The following is a 19431-nucleotide window of genomic DNA, read 5'->3' as shown; positions in this document are numbered from 1 at the left end:
TCTTCTAGTACAAGTGATAGCGAACACAAAGTTGTTCTGTTGTGGTGGTACTGATTTTTAACCAAGGGGGGGAAATGTTTTAATCGAAAACATTCCATGCAGTAGGACCATTTCCCCCTGCAGACTGAGAAAAGACCAATATTATTTGGCTCTCTAGTGCCTCAGCACACTCAGGGACACCAGTGTTCCATGAGAGCCTGTTTTGAAAATCATTTTTTTTTCCCCTAAATAAGAAAGATCATATAGACTGTAATGTGGGGGTGGACCGCTGCTCCACATTGCTGGGGATGAGAAGAGGACTAAATGGAGAGTGATTTTGAAGGAACAATTGACAAGTCAAAATGACTAATTAGACAAGAGCGAGGGGGTGACCTTCAGGTAGAAGTGGAAAAAACCAAGTGGAAAAAACCCAATGTTATGAAAGAATTCCAAAAACATTTTTGTTTCATTATCAAAAAATTTGGAGAAAAATAAATTTATCCACAAATTATTCCTGTTTTTCCCAGGCTCCTGCATTGCTAAAGTGACCAGCCAAAATAATTTGGTTAAAAAAAAAAAATGTATCAGGATTAATACATTTTATGTTAAACCAATAAATGACTATAAATCTGTTTTTAAAAACTGCTAATCAAATAAAATGTGAATATATGTCCATCTTATCCTACAATTACTACTGCTTTTACTGTACCAATAGAGAAGTTTATTTTTTTTTCCTCACACAGCTCCAAATTTTTAAGAAACTTTACATATTTACTCAGAAGTTTCATGCCTGGATGAATGTACAAATAATAGCAAAATAAGGACAACAGGAAGAGGAAAGATGATTTGATAACCAAAACTTCATGGAATTTTCTAGCTAAAAAGACTCCACTTCAACCTCTAGACTGTGACTGTGAGTTGATGGGGGCAGGGGGTGGCACAAAAGAGATGTCCTCCTAAGGGGAGCAGGTCCTTGTTGGCCCTCCACAGGGATTCCTGCCCTCCTAGGAGCCTGGATCTTTCAGTGTGGATACACAGCAACTCGGAGAGGGGTACCATAAGGCCCCCCCCCATCTATGGGGCTTGGAGATGTCCCCCAGGAGAGGAGGGTCAGTGGAGGCCCTGTTCCCTCCCCCAGCCCACCAGCAGCACTAGAGGGATAACGTGGGAACAGCATCTCTCCTCCCAGGATGGTGAGGGGCTCTGAGGGGCTGCGAAGCCTGCTCAAGGCAGCAGAAGCCCCAAGAGGCTTATAAAACCCGAGCCGACTCGAGGGAAGCCTGATGGCTGCAAGGTGTGGGAAGCCATGCTTGCCAAAGGTCCAAGGAAGGGGAAGGTGGAAGGATGGGGCCCACCTGAAGTAGAAATAAAAGGATTTGGTGCCACAACCGAGCAGTTTGGGGTGAGAGGGAGGGAACCTAGGGAATCGGGTCTCCGGCTGGACCCCCACTAGGTGCAGCTGGAAAACCAGAGTGGCAGTGGAGGATAGAGGGCTTCACTGGCTTGAAAGCCCCTGGGAACCGTATGTGGAGACATCAGTTGTGCTTTCCACTTGTCACAGGTTCGTTGAGCACCTACTGCGCTGGGTGCTGTGCTGGGGAAAGACACACAGCCTTGCTCTCAGGGAGCTCGTAGTGTGGCCCGGGAGATGGGGCCCAGGCAGCAAACTGAGGATGAAGAAGGCCATGCTGCAGCGAGGGGCCACGGGGGTCTGTGAGGGAAGGAAACAGCAACTACTATGGATGGTGGGAGCGGGGACGGCCCCCCCCACCAGAGCCGAAGGATGAAGTGAGCAGTGGTAAGGGCTGCAGACACCCCTTCCAGGCACCCACAGCAGGGAGATGGCTTTGCTGTGTTTGTTTGTTTGTTTGTTTCTAAACACCAGGAGAAGCCGTTGGTGATGGAGAATGGATAGGGGTGGGGGCAAGTCAGAAGGCCAGATGGTGGACCAGGCTGGAGGTGAAAGGGGGCAGAACTGTGCTCTGTTCTGAAGGTAAACCCAACAAAATTTGCTCATGGATCCAACGTGGATGCACTGGGGCGACTCCCGGTCCAGAGCCTCCAGGTGGATGGCGGACTTGGAAGCTCTGTTTTGCCTGGATTTGCTGAGAATTGCCTATTAGCCATCCAGGCTGGGGGCAGGGAGGAAGGACTTGCGGCGTGTCGGGTCCGGAGCTCAGTGACAGGAGTCATGCAATCTGATTGTTGGCTGTGGCTGCAAGAGAGCCGTGGGTCCAGCTCCGACAGAGGAGGAGGGGGAGGGTGGTGCTGGGCCCTGCCAGGGGAGGGGGGAGGGCCTGGCAAAAGAGCTGAGGCAGTTTCAGTGCCGGAGCGGGGACAAAAGACATATGAGGGGGGTTGAGAGTAAGAGAGGGTGTGGAGATAGAGTTGCAGAGAGAAGTCTGGAGAAATGTGGTCTGAAAGCACCGCTGAGGAATTGGATGGTTCCTGGAGGAGGAAGGGAGTTCAAGGGAGTGGTTTTGTTTTTGTGTTTTTATTCTTATTTTTGTAAAGATTTCATTTTTAAGTAATCTCTACACCCAACATGGAACTCGAACTTACAACCCTGAGATCAAGAGTCACATGCTCCACCTGCTGAGCCAGCCAGGCGTCCTCTATTTTGTGTTTTTGAATGAGATATACAGAGTTACTTCTCACTCCAGGTTCTACAATCTATAAGCCTAAGAGGCTTACAGGGGAAACTGAGTTGAAACTCCTTTGGAAAGCCATTAAGTGCCTTGTGGAACCCAGCACTCAGGTCCGCAGCCCAATAAAGGGAGCCCAAGGAAGGGGAATGAGACGAACTGTGTGTACCTATGTCTGGATCCCTAACTGCCTGCCCGTGTAAGGACCCAATGGGGCACAGGCAGGGATACCTGGGGCACCTCTATTTGCCCTCGGCCTCTAATGCACAGAAGGCAGGTGGTGGGTGGGAGAGCCAAAGGAAACAGCTTCTTGTGTTGGGGGGGGTCTGCGGAGTTCTGGGGCTCCCTCCAGGGCAACTAGGGGAACAGAACCTGCAGGGGCAGATGGCAGGAAGCAGGGAAGGGCTCAGTGGCAGTTCCTTTGAGAGTCAGGTCCATCCACCACTGCGGGGAGGTCTTCCCTGTGGGCTAAGCGGTGGGGTCCCAGATGAGGGAGGAGGCTGCCCCTCCAATCCAGGGTGGCTTCCTGGAAGGTGGGTTGGAAGGTCTGGGCGTTTGGGAGCTGGTGCTGACACAGGAAGACAGATGCAGAAGCCTAGGCATTCCCCGATGTGAGAGGCGGGCGGCAAAATAGGTAGCTTTTCTAGGGGTCCAGCCCTGGTACCACCCACCCTATCCAACCTTGCTTTCTGGTAGCCTGTCTGTCCTTCAGCTCCTGCTCAACCCCCCTCCTGGGGCCTCTGGAAGTCTATGAAATGGTCTGAGGGTCTAGCTAGAGGATATCTAAGGAAGATCCCAAGGGTGGAGTGCAGGGGTTCCCCAGGAAGACCCTGTGTGTCTCCTCCCAGGCCCTGCTGAGCCCCACAGAGAACATGCAGCCAGCCCCCAGCTAGTCTGGTAGATATCTTCTGCGGCATCTCCTCTGGTAGTAAGGAGCAGGGTGCTCAGAGCCCTCCCGACTCCGGGGCCATTCATCTGCAGAAGGATGCCCCCATGGCTTCCCTCCCAATGCACTATCTTGCCGGGAGTGGAAACCGATAGCCGAGCTCATCCGGTCTGTGCACAGGGCTCCCCCAACGCACCAGGAGCCCTTGGGGGCTGCAGAGCAACCGCCTCCGCGGAGGTGGGCTCGCCCTCTGCTTGCCCAGCCCGCCCTCTTCCAGGCCTGGGGGACAGTGGCTGAGGACTCCTTCCCAGCAGGAGGTTGGGGGGGGATCGCTGCTAGTCTTCGGGCTGGCAGCCAGAGTGTGGAGGGGTGGGGGTTAACACTGGTGGGGAGAGTTCCTGAGTCCAACTGGGGCTCAAGGGCCGTGGAATCGTTTGCTGAGAAGACACCGAGGGTCAGGCCAGGGGTTCATCGCATGGGCTGGATTTGCCTGACCGGTCGTAGTGGACGCGGGCCTGCCTGCGCGCAACACCGCCTCCCTACACTAAACGCGCGCGCGCGCACACACACACACACACTCTCTCTTTCTCTCTTTCTCTCTCTCTCTCTCTCTCTCTCTCTCTCTCGATTCGCAGAAGACCAGGCGCTGGCGAATGCACGTCCCCGGGTCGGGCTCCCCCCTGTTCGGGAAGGAAAACCGGGCGGCAGGGCTACCTTGGGAAGGAAAGAAGCCGCGAGCCAAGACCTTGACCCAAGAGAAGGCCGGGGGCGCACGGAGGCCAGAAGAGAAACCTCGAGGCGCACAGCGAGCAAACCCGACGCCGCCGAGCCGGGAGCGCCGCCGGCTCCGCGCACTAGGGCGTAGCCCAGGGAACGCGCGCCGGCCCATCTAGTTAGTCGGGGCGTGCTTCCTGGAGGAGGAGAAGAAGAGTTTACCACTCGAGCGACTGGGATGAATGGAGGGGGCGGGGCAGCTGGCAGGCTGGGCCTGGCCGAGGCCCCCTGCCGAGCCGAGGGCGGGGGGCCTGCAGCGCGCATAAAGCTGACGCCCGGCGAGTCCTCCGGCTACCCGCCGCAGAGGCACAACTTCGTGGGTCCTTGGGCCCGTCGAGCTTCTTCCCAGCCCCGCCCAGCCCCTAATCCGGCGACGCCTGGGCGGGCACGCGGGCTCGTAGGAGCCCGACCTACACGTTCTGGCGGAGTCGCCCCGGGCTCCCGGGAGCAGCCTGCTCGGGACCGACAGGAGCGCGGGTGAGGGCGCCGGGCGGGCGGACGGGACCCCGCCCAGGGCGGCACCGGGGCGGGGCGTCGAGCGGCATTAGGACCCAGGCGCGGCGCGGGGGTGTGTCGCCGGCTCCGGCCGCTGGCCCGCCCCAATCGCCAAGCTCGGGGTCCCGGAGATCTGGGGGTGAGGAGCCCGGCTGTGCGCGCGTCTGTGCAGCCGTCTGGCGGCCGATCGCCGGGGCCATGGCTGCGGCCACCCGGCGCATGTTCCATCTCCAGCCATGCGGTGGGTGCCTAAGTCGGCAGGCGCGGCGGGGACGCGGCGGGAGGGCCGTCCGTTCTCCGCAGCGAAGGGGTGCTAGGCGGGGTCGCGGAGCCGTCGGAGCACCGGGGAGAACGCGGCTGCCGCCGGCCTGCAGAGGCCCCAGGCCACGGTGGGCGAGGGGGTCGTGGAAGCTTCCCAGGCCTGGGGTCAGGTGTGAGTTCGGCGGAGAGGGAGGGAAGGCCGGGGGAGTACGAGGGTGGTGGCGGGAGGCCCAGGGAGCCTCGTGGACACTGCGTGCTCGATTTAATGCCCTCTCGCCGACTTGAAATGCGGTAGCCAGTGGAGGAGTGGGGCGTGGAAGTGGTTGGGACGGAGCTGTGGGGTCCTTAGCACGGGTACGCTGCCGCCTCATGCTATGTTCTGCCGGGACACCTTCTCGTCCCCGCGCTGCGGAGAAGCCTGCCCACTCTTAGGGATCCGGGGGCCTCCGACTGCCCCCTGCGAGGCCGCAGCAGCCTTTACCTCGCGGCCCTGACGCCTGAGGGCCAGCCTGGGGTTTGTACGGCCATTTATTTACCTGGACGTGGGGCGCCCGGGATGAGAGTAAGGTGTGCACCACCCCCACCCTTCCGGACCCTCGTCACCCTCGTCCTCTGTCCATCCCTGCAGCCTCGGATGCTAGCTTTACCGCCCCCGCTCCTCCCCTCTGGATGCAGCCCGGGCTCCCGTCCCGCGCGTCCGTCCGCATCCTGCCCCCCGACCCCCAGGGTCTCCGAGTCTGGAGGCGCTTTCCTCTCGTGCACGCGGCCCCTCCTGTCGCTTCCTTCCTCGCACGGAGCGGCACAAACAGTCGGGACGATCCGGGGCCCGGCCCGGTGAGCGCGCCCGGCGCTCCCCGCTCCCCAACCCCTCCCCGCCCCCCTCGCCTTCTCCCGGGAGGACCAACGGCTCCGCCTCCCAGGAGGCCCGGGACGCGGGTGGCACCGAGGGGAGGAGGCGGTTGCCAAGTCGGCCCCCTGTGACCCCGGGCGCGTGCGGTTGGGGGCGACTGCACATGTGATGGGTGTTGATGGCCCCAGGGACCGATGTGAGAGTGAGAGGCGCTATGTGCGGGCAGGAGGCCCCCAGCCCAGGTGCTGGGCTTGGCAACGAAACAGCGAAAGAGGGAGGCCAGGGAGGCCGGCCACTACATGGAGGGTGGAGGGACGGGCCCCCTCCCTCCAGCCCTGGCGGCCGGTGCTGAATAACACAGTCCACGGTACTGCACGGGTACTGTTAATAACTCCTGGAGGAAACGGTGCTGGGAACGTCTCCCCCCCCACCCCGCTTGGCCCTTTCCCACTTGGGCAGACCCTAGCAGATTGGCTGAAGAGTGACAGGCTCGGCTTCCTCTGGCTCCGTAGGGGGCCCCTGCCTAGTGCGCCCCTGCTCCTATTCCCCCCAGGTTGGCCTGTATTGGGTACCTGGGAAGGGTAAGAAGGCGTCAGCATGGTGGGTGTCGGGTGGGGAGCAGCTGGGCACAGGAGACTGTCCGGGGCTGGTTGGTGGAGCTGGTAACAATTCTTGGGCTTTCCTTACAGAGTACTCCTCTAACATGTCGCAGAACGGGTACCTTGAGGATGCAGGTGAGTGAGTACCTCTGGTTGGTCAAAAGTCTCTAGGGGACCTGGTCCTGGTCCCTCCAGCTGAGTACCCATGGCATTGACCGCCCATCTGGGGGCCTCTGCTGGTGCTGGGATGCCTTTAGAGCTTCCCGTCCAGGAGGTGGTGGTATGGTCAGGGGCGGACACGGACAGGTCGCTCCCGTGGTCCTGTGAGGGCAGGCAGTTCCCTCTCCTGGGCTCTGTGGACCATCTGGTGACCTGCCTTGGTTTGCGTTAGAATGCTCTGGTTACTGGGCCAGCCTTTAGGCCATGTCGTATATGCCCACATCCCTCAGTCCCTGCCCAGCCCAGCGAGGGAGGGGGCTGCCATTGTCCCTCGAAAGCCATGTAACCGGACCTTTCCCCGCTTCAGCTCTCCTGCTTGCTCCAGACCAGCTCTCCCCCTCTCTGTGTCTCGGGGATCTCCTGTGCCCAGACCTGGGGCCTGGCCTGACCATCTGAGGGGTGTTCAGTGGGATGGTGCTTGGACAGAGTGGTGATAGGCTCTGACCCAGGGCCCCCAGGGCCTGGTGACTGCGGGGGCCAGGCTGTTGGCAGGTGGGTTAGGTGTGTGGTTGGGCTTACAGGATGGACGTGGGGACATGGCCTCCTAGGAGCATTGCAGGGACCTGGTCGCATTAGCTGGGCAGGTCCTAGGTAGAGCCCAGAGTAGGGGAGAAGGGGGCAGTGTGAAGGGCAGTGCCCAGGAATAATGGGTGCTGGTGGGGGTGACGGAAGGGAGGCTAGGGCAGGTGGGGACTAGGGAGGAAGGGGTTTTTCGTGGACATGAGCTCCATGACAAAAATGGGAAGGACATCTTTTGATTCGGGGCTCTGAGTGCAGTGCAGACCCAGCACCTCCTGCCTGAAAGGGCCCAGGCTGAGCACAGCACACTGGGGGAATGGGGCCTGGGGTGTGCAGAGGAAAGTGGCGGGCTAGAGTGGAAGTGAGTCAGGGTGAGTCACTGGCTGGCAGGTTTAGGCGTGCTGCTGACCTGTCCCCGGCCCTGCACAGGTGTTTGTCAGGCATCCTTGGGGGTCTGGGCTCCAGGAGCCCCTTTCCTGGGGGCACTCCCAGGTGGTGAACCATAGGGACCCACAGGACAGTCAGAAAGGGGTGCCGGCAGGGCCCTAGGAGGACCAGCCGCAAGAGGAAGCTTCTGTGGAGCCTGGAAGAAGGCCCTCTGGGGAGGGAGGCCCTCTGCTTGGAGCACAGCGCTGGCTTGCCTGGGGTGTTGGCCTGCTGGCCTGAGGATGGCCCATCAGAGGTCGGGAGTGGGACCGGGCCTGGCGGAACCGGGGGTCAGGACGAGGGTAGCAGGCCTGGCCCAAACTGCCATCCCAGAGCTCGCGAGGAGCCCAAGCAAGGGTGGAACATTTGCATGTCACCAGGAAGGCTTCCTCTAGAGGAGGGGCGCTGGGGCTGGGAGCCGATGGAGGAACTAAGGCCCACCCAGAGAAAGGCTCCGCTCTGAGAGGGAGTCCCAAGGTGCCACGACACTCCTCCTGCCTGCCATTGGGTACCCCCTCTCTGTCCCTGACTGTATGTCTGGCTCCCTTACTTCCTGGGCCTTGTCTGCTGTCTGGACCGAGTCTGTCAGCCTTGATGCTTCACCCCACATGCCCTCCCAGAAAGGAAGCACTCTAAAACCCTGTGCCAGTAAGGTGGGGAGGGTCCTGGACACCACAGTAGTTCTGGCTTCCCTTGGGTCCCAGCCAGGGAGCCCGGCAGGTCTGGGTCCTGTAATTTGGGGGCTCGGGGAGGGCAGAGGCCAGTCTTAACTCATCATTGCACCACCTACCGGGCCCAGAGTTGTGGAATGACCATATTTTTCTGTAGCTGAGAGGATACACATGGGTCGGAACAGTGCAGGGCCCTGGTTCCTGCAGCTGAAGAATGTTGGAGAAAGCCGTTGGGTGGGGGCTGCCAGCTGGCTGCCATACTCTGATTGGGGCTGGGCTGGGACTAGACATTCGGCCCACCTGGGCCTGAGGCTTCCTTCCTGGCCTACAAGAGGCCTCCCTCACCACTCACTGAGAGTGCACCAAGGGGGACAGCCCAGGGGCGCCCCTGCTCCTTGGGCTTGGAGTCCCTCCCTCTGGTGTGTAGCACTGACGACCGGGTCCTCTTTGGGGGGGGTCTCTCTCGGTGGTGGTTGGGTCTCTAGGCTACCTCAAGTGTGAAATGGATGATGCCTCTGAAACCCGTGAGGAGAGCCTGGGGGATGAGGCCTTCGACACGGTCAACTCCTCCATTGTGTCTGGCGAGAGCATCCGTTTTTTTGTCAACGTCAACCTCGAGGTGCAGCCCACCCAGGCTGGTATGGGGGTTGTAGCAGGGACAGGCTGGGGTGGGGGGGGCGGGCAGGGGACTGGGGGCTGGGCAGACACGGCCCCACGCCACCAAGAGAGTCCCAACGAGGTGGGGCGGCCCCCTGAGCCCTCCCACTTTTCCCTAGCCGAGAGTGAATCGCCTGGCGGCTGTGGGCTCCTACACACCTCCCGCAAGGTGAGTGGCCCGTCGGCGGGACAGGACACCTTTGCTCCTGGACCACCCACTGGGGGTGGAGGTGGCTGCTTGCCTGGGGTAGCTCACACCGCTCCCTCTCACACCGCACAGACATCTCCCGCTAGCCCTCGACCCGGCCGTGGGGGCCAGCCAGGCTGGGCCGTCCCTCTCGGAAGGGGTGCTGGTCCTGGTGGGCAGGGGCCGGAGCAGCCGGGGGGCACCACGGAGGAGGGTCCCAGGCCGTGACCGCGGATCTCCCTCACGGGCCTGTGTGCTTCTGTGTGTGCGGTCCCCACAGTACCTGAAGCTAAAGAACTTTGAGGAAGAGATCCGGGCACACCGGGACCTAGATGGCTTCCTGGCCCGGGCCAGCATCATCCTGAACGAGACAGCTACCTCGCTGGATGACGTGCTGCGTGCCATGCTGTGCCGCTTAGCCCACGACCCCCACAACACTGAGCCTGACTGCAACTTGGACCTGTTCATGGCCATGCTCTTCACCGATGCCGGGGCCCCCACGGAGGGGAAAGGTGGGGCCCGGCTCCCCAGTGGAGCGCGGGAGCTCAGGGAGGTGGGCTGGCGGGCCCTCTGACCTCCTTCGCTCTGCCCTCAGCCCACCTGCTGTCAGATACCATCCAAGGGGTCACTGCCACGGTCACGGGGGTGCAATACCAGCAGTCCTGGATCTGCATCATGTGAGTTGCCAGGCCGCCACATTGGCCTCCCCAGTGACAGCTGGCCCACGCAGTTTGGGGGTGGAAGGTGTGAGCACTCCCATCAGAGGTCACTGGGGGGTCAAAGTCAGGGGTTCCGGGGGAGGGGGAGCCCAGCTCCCAGGGTGGCAACCGTGCGCCGTGTGCCCTCCCCGCCCCTGGCAGCTGCACTTCCAAGGCCCTGCTGAAGCGACACGTGTGCATCAGCCGTCTGGTTCGCCCGCAGAACTGGGGGGAGAATTCGTGTGAGGTGCGGTTCGTCATCCTGGTGCTGGCCCCGCCCAAGATGGTGAGTACGGGTCTGGGGGTGGCTCCGTTTCCTGAGAAGGAAGGTCCCAGGTTACTTGGCCCTCTCCCTGGGAGCATCTGCTCCATGTGCTGGGGGATCCCACAGTCCGGGCCCGAGGGCCTCGTGCTCACGCTGTCCTTCAGATCTGCCCCCCGCGTCTCCCTGAAGCATCCTTGCTAGGTCCTCATCAAGCCCTAATTTCCCCCGAGGTTGCCCAAAAAGTGGTATTTCCTTCTTGGCTGAAAAGAGATACTTGTTAAAATTAGTATTATTCCAACGTGGGGGCTTTTCATCGGTCTACCCCAACCCCGATCCTTCTTGCAGGTGGCTGGCTCTATGATTTGCTGGCCGGGGATCCCCAATTCTGCCTGGGCCATGTACCCCCTGGTCAGGGGCACATCTTGCCCGTGTGGGGGCTGAAGCTAACTAATATGGTCTGGGGAGTCTTCTTCGAAGGAAACGGATTTCAAAATCATAAATAGAAAATGGCGAAGGCCCCTCCCCAGGCCTGAGAAAGGCCTTCATGCTTAAACTTCCACTAGCTTCTTGACGATTCTGCCCCCTTAGGCAAAGCAGGCTCTGAGGGGAATGTCCCTCCTGGGGAGGTTACAGCGCTGGGGAGAGTGGAAGTGGGCTGCGTGTCGGGCAGAGGGAGTGACAGCTGGTGAGGCGGCCAGAGCCGTGGAAGGGGCAGCATCCCAAGGGCCGAGTGGCTGGACTCCTGCCTGGTGACAGGCGCCAACCAGCCCAACACCTGGCTCCTCCTCTGGAGAGCGAGCCTGTTCTAGAGCGAACAGGAAAGCAAAGCGTGGGCGGGACGGGCCTGGGACGACGGCTCTGGGCAGCACAAACGGGTTGCCGTGGGGGAGGCTGGGCCCGGAGTTCATGGACAGAGTTGACTTTGGTCAGGCAAGAGGGAGAAGGCTTGACAGGCCTGGAGCCCCTCAGAAAATCAAATAAACCGGCAGACGGTTGGGAATACAGCTAGGGAAGCGGAGCTGGGGAAGATTTGTGTCCATCATTGTGATCTCATTATCCACGATGATGCAGGTTTGTGTTCCTTGGGACAATACCAGTACCTCAGTTTATAAGAACTCATGAGTTTATTAAGGAGATTCGGAGACTTGATGGTGGTTCTGGTGATCTGCTGACCTGGCGGGAATCCTGGCCGACTCCACTAATGCTTGACCTTTGGGGGACAAAACTTGCTGCCACTTCACAGTGGGGGGCACCTGCCCTGTGCCTGGGACTATCGGTGATGGGCAGGGCGGGGGATCCCCCAACTCTCCAGGAACTGCAGGTGTGATTTCTTCTGCCCCCAGAAAAGCACCAAGACTGCCGCGGAGGTGGGGCGCACGTTCGCCACCATGTTCTTGGACATCACCTTCCGCCAGAAGCTCCTGAACACCCGCACGGAGGAGGAATTCAAGGAGGCCCTGGTGCATCAGAGACAGCTGCTCACCATGGTGAGCCAGTGCCCAGCCCTCGGCGCCAAGGGCTACAACATGAACTCCATCTGCAGACACAGACCCGCACAGGTACGGCGGGGAGGCAGGCCTGGGCGGCTGCGGTGACACATGGCCCATGGGCCGCAGAGCTGACAGACATCTGTCCCCTTCCCCAGCCCCTGAAGCACAAGGACTTTCTCCCTGTGGGGAAGGGCATCCGGGAGGACATTGCCCGCAGGTTTCCCGTGTACCCACTGGACTTCACAGACGGTACGTGGCCCTATGGTCCCCCACCCCCGCCGGAGCTCAGCCTGTGGCTTCGGTCCCAGGACAACACATGGGCCTGTCCTGCATCCCCAGCAAACTTCCTGTCCTGTCCCATCGCTAGGCATTATCGGGAAAAACAAGGCTGTGGGCAAATACATCACCACCACCCTGTTCCTCTACTTCACCTGCCTCCTGCCCACCATCGCTTTTGGGTCCCTCAACGATGAGAACACGAACGGGGCCATCGGTGAGGCGGGGGCGGGAGGCTGGTGGGGGCGGGGCGGGAGGCCCAGGGCTGCGGCACCCCCTGACCCCCCCCCACCTCCTCAGATGTGCAGAAGACCATGGCGGGGCAGAGCATCGGAGGCCTCCTGTACGCTCTCTTCTCGGGGCAGCCGCTCGTGGTGCTGCTGACCACCGCGCCCCTGGCCCTCTACATCCAAGGTGCCGTGGCCCTGGCGGCGGGGGGTGGCTCCCGTGGTCCCCGGCCCCAGCCCAGCCCTGACCAGCCCCCTCGTCCTGCTGCCTGCAGTAATCTGTGGCATCTGTGGTGACTACGATCTGGACTTCAACACCTTCTACGCATGGACGGGCCTGTGGAACAGTTTCTTTCTCGCGCTTTATGCCCTCTTCAACCTCAGTCTGGTCATGCGTCTCTTCAAGAGGTGACAGGGCCTTCCCCAAGCTGCTGGGACCCTCAAGCAGGAGGGAGACCAAGGCCAGGGATCTGGGTCAGCCTCCATGCCGGCCTCCGAGGCCCTGTAACCCCAAAGTGGCTGCGGTGCCCCCACCGTATCACTGCCCCAAGAGAGAAGCGTGGGACCCTGGGCTTCATGGCAGGAGGAGGTTGGGGGCTGTGCAGAGGCTCAGGGAAGCCTCCCCCCCCACCCCCGCTGCCCAGCCCCCTGACGGTTCACCCCCATTTGATGAGGCATGACACCCCTCCCGCCCCCCCGGCAGGTCGACAGAAGAGATCATTGCCCTCTTCATTTCCATCACCTTCATGCTGGATGCTGTCAAGGGCATGGTCAAAAGTGAGTGTCTAGCCGGTGGCTGCCTGCTGCAGGGGAAACTGAGCTGAGCTGGGGGACTATGGGCTGTGGCCAGGGCCGCCAAGCAGCATGCAAGCTAAGGCTCCTTCCACGGTCCAGGGTGCTCTCGGGAGCTGTGACCGGCAGAGAGCAGCAGTGCCATGTGCTGGAGGGTGACAGGGCTGACCCAGGCAGGATCAGAGGCACGGGGCCAGGTGTGAGGCACTGTCAGAGATCGGGGCGGTGGGTGGACAAGCAGGTCAGTGGGGGCCCTCCTGGCTGACAAAGAAAGGCGGCCCTCTCCCTTCCCTGTCCCCCCCCAGAAGCCCTTTCTCCCCTCGGGGGCCCCCTCTCCCCCGCATCCAGGAGGGAGCTGGGCCTCAGCCTCCCCGAGCTCGGATGGCTGAGGCCTGCTGGCCTGTATCCACAGTCTTCCAGAAGTACTACTATGACCACGACTTCGGGAACTATTATACAGACAGCACTTCCCTGGTGAGCCTGCTGGGCCTCGGCACCAGCCTCAACACCAGCCTCCACACGGCCCTCAACACCAGCCTCCTGACCCGCCCGCCCCAGCTGACCTCCACGAGCCACCACGCCGAGCACCCGGGCCGGGAGACCGCCGTGCTCAGCCTCCTCATCATGCTGGGCACGCTGTGGCTGAGCTACACCCTCTACCAGTTCAAGAAGAGGTGAGGGCGGCCTACGGGCGAGGGGAAGGAGGCACAAGCCCCCAGGCCGCACTGATACACCCACCTGTGTCCCCAGCCCTTACCTGCACCCCTGCATGCGGGAGATCCTGTCAGACTGCGCCTTGCCCATCTCGGTGCTCACCTTCTCCCTCATCTCCTCCTACGGCTTCCGGGAAATCAAGAGTGAGTTGGGGTCTGGCAGGGGGTGCGGTGGGGTGGGGTCACCCCTCGAGGGCCGCAGGCTGGAGCAGGGGCCTGTACCTGCTGCAGTGAGCCAGTTCCGCTACAACCCCAGCAAGAGCCTCTTTGAGGTGGCCGAGATGCACTCCCTGTCCCTGGGGGCCATCGCCAGCGCCATGGGCCTGGGCTTCCTGCTCTCCTTGCTCTTCTTCATCGAGCAGAACTTGGTGGCTGCCTTGGCGAATGCCCCAGAGAACAGGTGCGCAGGGCTGGGCAGGGGAGGGCTGAGCGTGCGCCCGATCCTGCAAGGGGCCTCGGGGATCCGGCCACACGTGCCCCCGTCTGCTGCAGGCTGGTGAAGGGCACTGCCTACCACTGGGACCTCCTGCTCATCGCCATCATCAACAGCGGGCTGTCTCTGTTTGGGCTGCCCTGGATCCACGCTGCCTACCCCCACTCCCCGCTGCACGTGCGGGCCCTGGCTTTGGTGGAGGAGCGTGTGGAGAACGGGCACATTTATGAGACGTGAGTGTGGGCGGGGTCCCTTGAGACCTGAGGCAAGTCATGTGGGCCCTGAGGTGGGGGGGGGCCTGGGCCACATGGGACCCAGGCAGGGAGCGAGCCCGGGGAGCCCCATGTGAGCCGAGGGGGGACCCGGCCCCATGGACCAGGGCCGGAGGTGAGCCGGGGCCCTGGGACCGCGCAGGATCGTGAATGTGAAAGAGACGCGGCTGACCACGCTGGGCGCCAGCATCCTGGTGGGCTTTTCCCTCCTGCTGCTACCCTTCCCGCTGCAGTGGATCCCCAAGCCCGTGCTCTACGGCCTCTTCCTCTACATCGCGCTCACCTCCATCGACGGCAACCAGCTCTTCGAGCGCGTGGCCCTGCTGCTCAAGGACCAGGTGAGTGTCCGGCCCTGAGAGTGAGGGCTGTGGGGGGGGTCACGGCTCCACGCCTGCCCACAGCGGGTCCCTGCCGCCCGCAGACCTCGTACCCGCCCACCCACTACGTCCGGAGGGTGCCGCAGAGGAAGATCCACTACTTCACGGGCCTGCAGGTCCTGCAGCTTCTGCTCTTATGTGCCTTCGGCATGAGCAGCCTGCCCTACATGAAGATGATCTTCCCCCTCATCATGATTGCCATGATCCCCATCCGGTACGGGCGGGTGGGCCGGGGCGGCAGGGGGTGGGGGGTGCCCTCTGCCTCTTGCTCTCCGACCCAGTGCTCACCTTGAGGTCTGCTCTCCCTCCGCCCAGCTACAACCTGCTGCCCCGAATCATTGAAGCCAAGTATTTGGACGCCATGGATGCTGAGCACTGACTGGGGCCCTGACGTGCAGGCCCCGGCCATATCCCCTTCACTCGTCTCTCTGGCTCTGCCCAGGCTGACTCTGCGGCCATGCGGGGGGGAGGTATGGGTGTCCTCTGGGGTGGGGCTCTGTGCTGCACCCCGTCCCAGCTGTCCCATCAGGCCTAGGGCATCTAGGCATAGGAAGGGGGGTGGGTGTTCCACGGTAGGTGCCCATCCCTGTCCCCATTAGCCTTTCGCTTGGGTCAGTAACACTGCTCAGGGCAACTCCTGTCCAGAGTAGGACTAAGCAGGACGAATTTTCTTTTGATAAAAGAGTCAGATGTCTGAAAGAGAAACCATTTCCTTGATTGTGTAAGGAACTTGCTGTATGCACCCTAGAGAATAAAACTCCTGTTTCTACGCTTCCATCTCTGCTGTCCTGCCCTGCCCTGCCCCAGCCTCAGGGCCACCAGAGAATAGGAGTCGGATGTAAAGGGGAGGCGGAATAAAAAGGACCAGGGTTTGTTGAGTGCCACAGGCCGTCACCTCCAGCCCCACACCGTGGATGTTGGCCCAACAGGGGGCTGGGGAAGATCCAGGAGGCCCTGGCGCTGCGGGGTTGCCAGGAAAGCTTGCAGGGGAGGTGTTGTTCTGGGAAGACCATGTGCAAGGGCCCGGAGGAGAGGGCTTGGGGCCAGTGCCGAGCCACGGCTGGTGGAGGAAAGACGAGCGGGCCTGGCAGCCCCGGGCCTGTGCTCACGGAGCTCAGAGCCACTGTGGTGACGAACGCCCTGTGTGGGGTGGGTACCAAATCTACACGTGGGGGTGGGGCAGGGGGCTGCACCCCGCACCAAGGCACGCATAGTGGGGCTGAACAGAAGTGGAAGACCTGGAGGCCAGGATGTGGGGATTGGTTCGATGGAAGGGAGAAGGGGCTGTGTTCCTGGCTTGGTCACTTGGTGGTTGGCCAGAGGCCCCATGACCTACCTTACAGGACTTTGGCTTCCCCCATACACCAGAGACCAAGGGCGCAGATGAGAGAAGACATCTGCTACCTCTAAACTGAAGAGGACTCACATCTAGATACGCTAAGAATTCCTGCAAACCAACAACAAAAAAAGACCAGGACTCCAACTCCAATAGAAGAGGCAAACCTGTGAGGGGGCAGCAGGAATGCTCGATGCCCTAGGTCACCTGACAAATGCCGCCCCAAGGGGGCTGGCATCGTCCACGTGGAACTGGCAACACTGAGCCTCCCAAGGCTGGCCGGCTGCCCGCGTGGGGGGGTGGGTACCCTGGTGCATGGGTGGGGGAGGGGAGGACCAGGGTGATGCTCCCTCGTAGGTGGGCGTGGGGACAAGCATGTTCATGGTGTGGGTAGGGATGGGTAGCAAAGGGGGACAGTGTCCTCTGGGCCTGGGACATCACTCTAAGAGTTGATAGCAAGCACAGAGGGCTGCCCGGCCCTAAGCTCCATGTACCCACCCCATGCGTGCGGCATGTGATCCTTTGGGGCCCCCTCCCCAGTGGCCTGGGTGTTCCCTCCAGGGAGGGCTGTATCCAGAATCACCAGGCGGGGAGCAGACGAGCCCCCAGCACCCCACGTCTGAGCCCCAGCCAGACAGCCCTTCCGGGGGTTAACAACCCAGCGGAGCCCCACAGGCTGCTCTGTCATACTGCAATAGAGCCCACCCCCCAACCCAGCAAACACCACGGAGGCAGCTGGGTGGTGGCCTCCCTCCGTGGGGGGCGGGCAGCATGTGTCTGGCATGGAAAGGTCAGCTCACGAGCTGAAACTTGAAGAATGAGAAGAAAGATGCGATACTCCAGCGAGCAAGGTCATGCGGACACCCTCGGCTGCTACCCTTGTCCCATCATCGTCCCCCACCCCCCACCCCCCCCCCAGAGGTTTCCTGCTCCTGCGCAAAGAGATTCAGGAAACACACAACTGCCTGGGGCAGGTTTCAAAGCTGATATATCCAGTTTATTCTGGAGGAAAGTGCCTTCCAGTATTTTTATTTCTACCACTTTAAAAACGTAGAGGGCGATTTGTGGGGTTCTTCCCGAACCCTCGGGCCTGCTGCGGCCAGCTTCACATCCCAGGTCCTTTCAGGATCCCAGGCCAGGAGGCTGTAGGAGGGCCCACTGAATCCCCGAGGGCCCCAAGTTTCTCCCAGCTGAGCCAGCTGCTCCTCCAGGGCTGGTGAGGCTGTCTCAACCCCCCCGCCCCAGGAAGCGGTGATCCATACGGCAGTACTTGGAGGGCTGCCCGTCTGATGGCGGAGGTGGCAGGCTAGCCTTCCCCAGCTCCCCGGCCGGGGCAATCACCAACTACCGGGGGAGCGAGGCCGCCGAAGTACTTCTGCAGCTCAAGCAAGGCCCGGAAGCGATGGGAAATGGTGTTCTTCTCCGCCTTGGGCATCTCTGCATACCTGAGGGGTGACAAGAGCAGTTCAGAGGTGCCCGGATTCAGGGGGTGCGCTTCCCTCACCTGTCCTGGAGCCCAAAGCTCAAGGAGTCGCCAGGAAAGGGTGGTGGGGCCACCAGCTCCTGGCAGCCAGAGTTAATTTAAAAAAAAAAAAAAAAACAGAGAGGGGCGCCTGGGTGGCTCAGTCGTTAAGCGTCTGCCTTCGGCTCAGGTCATGATCCCAGGGTCCTGGGATCGAGCCCCGCATCAGGCTCCCCGCTCGGGGGAGAGTCTGCTTCTCCCACTCCCCCTGCTTGTGTTCCCTCTCTCGCTGTGTCTCTCTCTGTCAAATAAATAAATGAAATCTTTAAAAAAAAAAAAAGAGTTTTAAATTCCCCTGTAGGTGGAAACCCGTACTGACGAATGTGGAAGGATGTTAGACTTGCCCAATTGTGTCCAAAAGTCGTTACGGGAAGCCAGAGACAGGGGGACGAGCTGCATGTTTGATCAGCTTTGTCATCTGTTGACAGGAAGCAGTGGGACCTGACGAGTAACACGACAGTCTCCTCTTGTGTACTGCGGGGGTGGTGCGGGACAGCCGGCCGGTGGCCCCTCCTCCGTGTCAGGCCTCCAGTGAGGTGAGGACCACAGTCCGCCTGGGTGCCGCCGGCCTGTGCTGTCCAGTACGTGGCCGCTAGCCACGAGTGGCCATGTACGTTGAAATCAACCGCAGTTGAATAAAACTACGTTCAGTTCCTAAGTCCTACTGGATAGCCACGTACTGGATCAAACAGTGGAGAAACAGAGCCTTTCTCTGTCTTGCGTTCCTGGATGGTGCTGCTTCACGTCGTCCTCAGCCCTGTCTGGCTACTGTGAGGCCTCAGGCCACGCTCCCTAGGGGCCCCTCAAGCCTGGAACACTTGATTCCAATAATGGCCAACATGTCCAGTGCAAACAAGGGGGCCGAGGGGTCAGGGGGAAGTAATGAGGACACTTGGCACTGGGGTGGTTTCGTGCGGTGCTGGAAGTATTAACATTTTTCCAAACTACACAGGGAAGCCAGATCATCCCACAAAACGGTCAGGTTTACATGTGACAAGCCAAGGGCGGAGGGGAAGGCACTCGAGTCACACAGCTGCTCTGTGGGGAGCTGGAGCCCAAGGCCCCAGAACTCCCAGCTCTGCCTGACTGCCTCCTGCGCTGGAGAGCAGCCCACGCGGATTCCTCGCGTCCACCCCAGCAGAACCGCCTTCAGTTGCAGCAGCAGCCTACGGCCGGGCCCGCGAATCTGCACGCCTGCGCTCGGGCGGGGCGCCGAGCCAACTCGGACCGCAGCTGTCCCAACCCCACCGCCCCGGAAGAAAACGGGGCTCCTTACGTCTGCTCATATCCATCAGGCTGAAAGCAGGGATCCCAGCCAAAGTCTCGGCAGCCTCGGGGCGCCACGATCTGGCCCTGCCAGGGGAAAGGGGGGGGAACAGGTGTATCACTGGGCACAGAGGAAATGCCCTAGGAGGAGGGTAGCCAGTTTGAGTCTGGCTAGTTTATGTACTTGGTTAAGCCCCAGGTATTCAAAATAGATGGTTTCAAGAAGTCCGTGGTACCTGCACATGTTTGCTGAATACATAAATAAAATGCAGTGGGACCGCTCTCCCTGCACACACACACACACACAGAGCTCTCCCTGTGCGCACACACACACACACAGCTCTCCCTGCGCACACACACACAGCTCTCCCTGCGCACACACAAACAGCTCTCCCTGCGCACACACAAACACAGCTCTCCCTGCGCGCACACACAACACTCTCCCTGCGCACACACAAACACACGTTCTCCCTGCGCGCGTGCACACTCTCCTTGCGCGTGCACACACACAGCTCTCCCTGCGCACGCACACACACATCTCCCTGTGCGCGCACACACACACCTCTCCCTGCGCACACACACTCTCCCTGCGCACG

At 60.9% G+C, this 19431-nt stretch overlaps 2 protein-coding genes across 15 annotated transcripts in view; one reads left to right on the top strand and one right to left on the bottom strand.

Annotated features, from left to right (window-relative positions):
- The first annotated feature begins 4140 nt into the window (after positions 1 to 4140).
- SLC4A11 (solute carrier family 4 member 11) lies at positions 4141 to 15488 on the top strand. 6 transcript variants are annotated; one of them, XM_031026974.2, is made up of 20 exons: positions 4141 to 4761; positions 6580 to 6624; positions 8810 to 8962; positions 9101 to 9150; positions 9449 to 9680; positions 9764 to 9845; positions 10029 to 10152; positions 11475 to 11690; positions 11777 to 11870; positions 11989 to 12114; positions 12198 to 12311; positions 12400 to 12532; positions 12828 to 12901; positions 13329 to 13590; positions 13667 to 13773; positions 13861 to 14029; positions 14122 to 14295; positions 14477 to 14672; positions 14756 to 14925; positions 15027 to 15488. In XM_031026974.2, exons 2-20 carry the CDS (start codon positions 6594 to 6596, stop codon positions 15088 to 15090), a joined length of 2571 nt encoding a protein of 856 aa, XP_030882834.1. In that variant the 5' UTR covers positions 4141 to 4761; positions 6580 to 6593; the 3' UTR covers positions 15091 to 15488. The 6 variants fall into 6 exon arrangements, with proteins under 6 accessions (XP_030882834.1, XP_081689246.1, XP_081689243.1 ...); XM_006732264.3 differs by lacking the exon at positions 4141 to 4761 and adding an exon at positions 4796 to 5020; XM_081833116.1 differs by lacking the exon at positions 4141 to 4761 and adding an exon at positions 5192 to 5210.
- Positions 15489 to 17022: 1534 nt separating this feature from the next.
- ITPA (inosine triphosphatase) overlaps positions 17023 to 19431 on the bottom strand; it is an 11284-nt gene continuing 8875 nt past the window's right edge. For 3 of the 9 annotated variants that reach the window (XM_081833124.1, XM_081833121.1, XM_081833123.1), the window contains 3 exons: positions 18846 to 18922; positions 17914 to 18010; positions 17023 to 17492 (listed from right to left, as the gene is read on the bottom strand). In XM_081833124.1, coding sequence (XP_081689250.1) covers positions 17430 to 17492; positions 17914 to 18010; positions 18846 to 18922 — 237 coding nt within the window. In that variant the 3' untranslated portion in view covers positions 17023 to 17429. The other 6 variants (XM_081833127.1, XM_081833122.1, XM_006732265.3 and 3 more) reach the window with 3 other exon arrangements.

This window comes from Leptonychotes weddellii, chromosome 10 (genome assembly GCF_054177405.1).
Source record: "Leptonychotes weddellii isolate Sample4059 chromosome 10, ASM5417740v2, whole genome shotgun sequence".
Taxonomy (NCBI): Eukaryota; Metazoa; Chordata; class Mammalia; order Carnivora; family Phocidae; genus Leptonychotes; species Leptonychotes weddellii.
This window is presented reverse-complemented; position numbering and strand designations above follow the sequence as displayed.